The following is a 5,000-nucleotide window of genomic DNA, read 5'->3' on the forward strand; positions in this document are numbered from 1 at the left end:
CGTCATTAGGCTGCGCATATAAGCGAGGGGTCAAAGAAGGAGAGCAACAGTCGAGAGCTGAAGTGACATCGAGATGAACGCAAAGGTAATACGATCCTGCGGTTCGTTTCTGTCTTTGGAGAATATTTGGAATTTGTTTCTTGAGTAATCTTCAAATGACTGTATTCGTGTTTGCACTGATTATTTTTTCTTTGACAGGTACTGATTGCACTGGCTTTGGTCGCCGTGGCTGCTGCCGATAAGCTCCCAGCTTACTCCTACTCTGCACCACAGGTTTGTGTCAACTGTCTCATCAGAAGAGTGATAACAATAACCGAGACTCAGTCATTTTTACTTCATAATGACTCTTCAGCTGTTCGTGAAAATATTCATGTTTATCGCTTTGCTTATAGATTTGTAAATTCTTATCTCCCTAGGGATCTTTCGAGGACTCAGTGGAGTACGATGATGCCAAGTACGACTTCAACTGGGCTGTGAAGGACTCCGACTCCGGCAACGACTTCGGCCACCAGGAGTCCCGCGACGGCGACAACACTCAGGGATCCTACTACGTGCAGCTCCCCGACGGCCGCCTGCAGAAGGTCACCTACTACGTGGACGGCGACAACGGATACGTTGCCGACGTGACGTACGAGGGCGAGGCTCGCTATGACTCTGTGGAGTCTCGCGAATACGTGGCCCCCAGACCCGTGTACTCCGCCCCCGAGTCCCACGAGTCAGTTGAGACTCCCGTGTACACCCCACCACGACCCCAGTATGCCGCCCCCAGGCGCTCCTACGGGTTCCCTCAGTGAGGATGACCAACGAAGGCCGATGACCAGTTTCGTCGAACGGAATGTATCTATTTATTTATGGACATGAAATACATTAAAACTGAATTAAGTACTTAATCATTTCACCATCTAACAATGCCAAGTTACTTCATATGAATATGAATAATCTTAAAAAGGAGAAGAGGGAAAAAAGAGAGAAGTACACGATAGAACCGGAAATTAAAATTACACTAGTATTTCATTAAATGAAGGTTCTATTCACATGTTAGTACATCTGTTTCCTCTTTATATATACTTATCTCGATTGATTCCCATTCCTGTTTTGATAAAACTACAGCCATACACGCTTACGTGTCTGTATATACGTATATTGTATGGGTAACAATATTTGAACATAGAAACTGTATGTAGCCCATCCCTTCTCTGGCCCATTACGCTACAACTTTTTTTTTTTTTCTACTGACCTGCAACTTACCTTGCTTTGCTTCCTGGAGAAAACTTTTTCACCCTTTCATTAGGTGAGATTTTCCTGCTTCCTGTGTTCCTCTTGATTTACTGGTATGTTTCAAATGCACTTGGAAATTTAGGGAATTTAATTAATTTCTAGGATCCTGCGAGTTTAAGATGAAGTGAATCAAATGACTATTTGTTGATCATACACACAGCGACACATAAAAACACACATGTATACATAGTCAACACACGGTCATTTACGTTACAGAAAACTACATAATTTCATTGCTACATTTTGTAGTTAATATATACTAAAACACTACTCTTAATTTCAATGACTAAAGGTCACATGACGACACAAAACAGGTTTGTCCACCTTGTAGTGATCTCATGTACCATTGGCCTTGTTGGCTGTAGTGCATTTACAAGCAGGGAATTACACAAGGTCGCTTCACCAACATCACCTTCGAGAACATCCCCAAATATATTGCACAGAAAGGTTCGACAGAAATGTACTGTTCTATGGGTTGAGTACATATATGAATACAGTTTCTGCCCTGAAATATGAATTGTTTTCTGTATCATAATTACCCTATCCATTATAATAGTAATTCATAATAGATATGCTTATAATTCATACTGTGAATGGTATGTCGCTAGTTTAGCTATCTGAATTGTAGCTTACCCTCCCCTTCAGATTAATGCATAACATTCTCAGTTTCGTCCTATTTGCCTAAAATTACCGAACTTTGTTATCTTTAAAAAAACACTGATCCTGAGCGTATCTGGTCACCTGCAATGAACCCAAGATCTCTGCTCTGACCTTGAGATAAATAATGCAAACTCGAGCAGGTCAAACGCCATTATATTCGAAGGTATGGCACTGCTTTCCCTCGATACACCAAAATACCTGAAACCTTACCAGCAGAGTCGTGTTTTGTAGCAATGACTTAGCAAAATGGATTTTTTCTTTGCACAAAACTGGCGTGGTTTCCTTTATGACATAGTATATTCAGAATAAAAAGAAGTTTGGACATGCAGCGACACGGATTTATTTTTCCTTTTGATGGACTGAAGGGAATAACAATCTTTTTTTTTGCTGTAACTATAAAAGGACATATTTTAAACTCAACAAGGCAAAGGAAACACAAAATAACATACACAAACATATATATATTCATATATATGTATATATGCGTATGCATAACTGCACACACACACACACATATACATACATAAATAAATAGGTAAATGAATATATGTATATATATATATATATATATATATATATATATATATATATATATATATATACATATCTATATCTATATGTGTGTGTGTACTATGCACACACACACATGTACTTATGTATATGCATATATATATATATATATATATATATATATATATATATATATATATATATATACATACATGCATACATACATACATACATACATATATATATATATATATATATATATATACATATATATATATATATATATATATATATATATATATGTATATATATATATATATATATATATATATATATATACATATATATATATATATATATATATATATATATATGTATATATATATATACATGCATACATACATACATACATATATATATATATATATATATATATATATATATATATATATATATATATATATATATATATATACATATATACATATATATATATATATACATATATATATATATATATATATATATATATATATATATATATATATATATAATATATATATGTGTGTGTGTGTGTACGTGTGTGTGTGTACGTGTGTGTGTGTGTACGTTTCTATCTAAATATATTGTTTATATGCAGGTATATGTACATGTATGTGCATTACTGTGTATGTACACACACATACTGACATAAATAAATACATGTATGTGTATGTATGTATCTTAATATGTATCTTTGTATGTATATATGTATATAGAGTATAAATATAATAGAAACGCATACATAAATACACATACATGTGTATACATATACATACATACATATATACACATACATAAATATATATACATGTATATACATATATACATATATATACATACAGACACATAGGGTAGGATATGCATATATGTATCTCTCTCTCTCTCTCTCTCTCTCTCTCTCTCTCTCTCTCTCTCTCTCTCTCTCTATATATATATATATATATATATATATATATATATATATGAATATATATATGTATATATAAATATAGAGAGAGCTCAAACAGTACTCTCACACACAAACACACACACATACATGAACGTAAGCAGAAACACAGTAACGTGTACACAAAAGTGAAAATGAAAGCAGCCACAGTAAAAAATGAAAATAAATCGAATGATTCATTTTCATTTATATTGTTGCTACTTTTCTTTTTACACACGCACTCACACACACACACATATATATTTATACTTAACTGATGTAATAAGTGGAATATTATTTATACATTTATGTGAAGAGAAACTGACCATAATAGCCAAGCCAAAACGGTCTTGGAGGAAAAGAAAAACAAAAAGCCAGCCATGTAGGTCAGTACTGGTGAGCGGGTCATCTCGAAGGCAATCCAGGGGGAGGGGGGGGGGGCACGGCTATCCTGTGACGTCATTAGGCTGCGCATAAAAGCGAGCGTTCCAGACAGGGAGCCACAGTCAACACCGGAAGCCGATTCGAGATGAACGCAAAAGTAATACTATTCCCTTGTTAAAATGTCAATTTTAATACGAATAGGCTAGAATTTCAGTGATAAAATCAGTGTTGTTTTTGACATGTGCTCACTATCGTTAACATCTGTCATTTGAGAAATTCTGAAATAAGTTTTTGACAAGTGCTGATTGTCAGAATGTATTTCTTGAGCAGTCTTGAATTGAGGTTATTCGTATTTTATTCATAAGTATATATATATTTTCCCATGACAGGTACTGATTGCACTGGCTTTGGTGGCCGTAGCTGCTGCCGATAAGCTCCCAGCTTACTCTTACTCTGCACCTCAGGTTTGTGATAACAATAAAAGACTCCTTTTTACTTCATAATGACTATCCTGTTCGTGAAAATATTCATGTCTACCGCTTTGCTTATGAATTTGTAAATTCTTATCTCCCTAGGGATCTTTCGAAGACTCAGTGGAGTATGATAATGCCAAGTACGACTTCAACTGGGCTGTGAAGGACTCCGACTCCGGCAACGACTTCGGCCACCAGGAGTCCCGCGACGGCGACAACACTCAGGGATCCTACTACGTGCAGCTCCCCGACGGCCGCCTGCAGAAGGTCACCTACTACGTGGACGGCGACAACGGATACGTTGCCGACGTGACGTACGAGGGCGAGGCTCGCTATGACTCTGTGGAGTCTCGCGAATACGTGGCCCCCAGACCCGTGTACTCCGCCCCCGAGTCCCACGAGTCAGTTGAGACTCCCGTGTACACCCCACCACGACCCCAGTATGCCGCCCCCAGGCGCTCCTACGGGTTCCCTCAGTAAGGAAGGATAACCAAAACTGATGACCAGTTACGCCGAACGGAATGTATCTATTTATTTATGGACATGAAATACATTAAAACTGAATTAAGTACTTAATCATTTCACCATCTAACAATGCCAAGTTACTTCATATGAATAATCTTAAAAAGGAGAAGAGAGAAAAGAGAGAGAGAAGTACACGATAGAACCGGAAGTTAAAATTACGTTAGTATTTCATTAAATAAAGGTTCTATTCACATGTTAGTACA

General features: G+C 36.4%; 2 protein-coding genes across 3 annotated transcripts in view; both read left to right on the forward strand.

Annotated features, from left to right (window-relative positions):
* LOC113821117 (pro-resilin-like) overlaps positions 1–5,000 on the forward strand; it is a 188,699-nt gene that overhangs the window by 134,711 nt on the left and 48,988 nt on the right. The window lies entirely within an intron of this gene.
* LOC113806848 (uncharacterized) lies at positions 24–4,835 on the forward strand. Its single transcript, XM_070116448.1, has 7 exons — positions 24–85; positions 199–273; positions 417–791; positions 1,644–1,738; positions 3,896–3,956; positions 4,189–4,263; positions 4,375–4,835. The coding sequence occupies exons 1-7, from the start codon at positions 74–76 to the stop codon at positions 4,750–4,752; spliced, it is 1,071 nt and encodes a 356-aa protein (XP_069972549.1). The 5' UTR covers positions 24–73; the 3' UTR covers positions 4,753–4,835.

This window comes from Penaeus vannamei, chromosome 39 (assembly GCF_042767895.1).
Source record: "Penaeus vannamei isolate JL-2024 chromosome 39, ASM4276789v1, whole genome shotgun sequence".
NCBI lineage: Eukaryota > Metazoa > Arthropoda > Malacostraca > Decapoda > Penaeidae > Penaeus > Penaeus vannamei.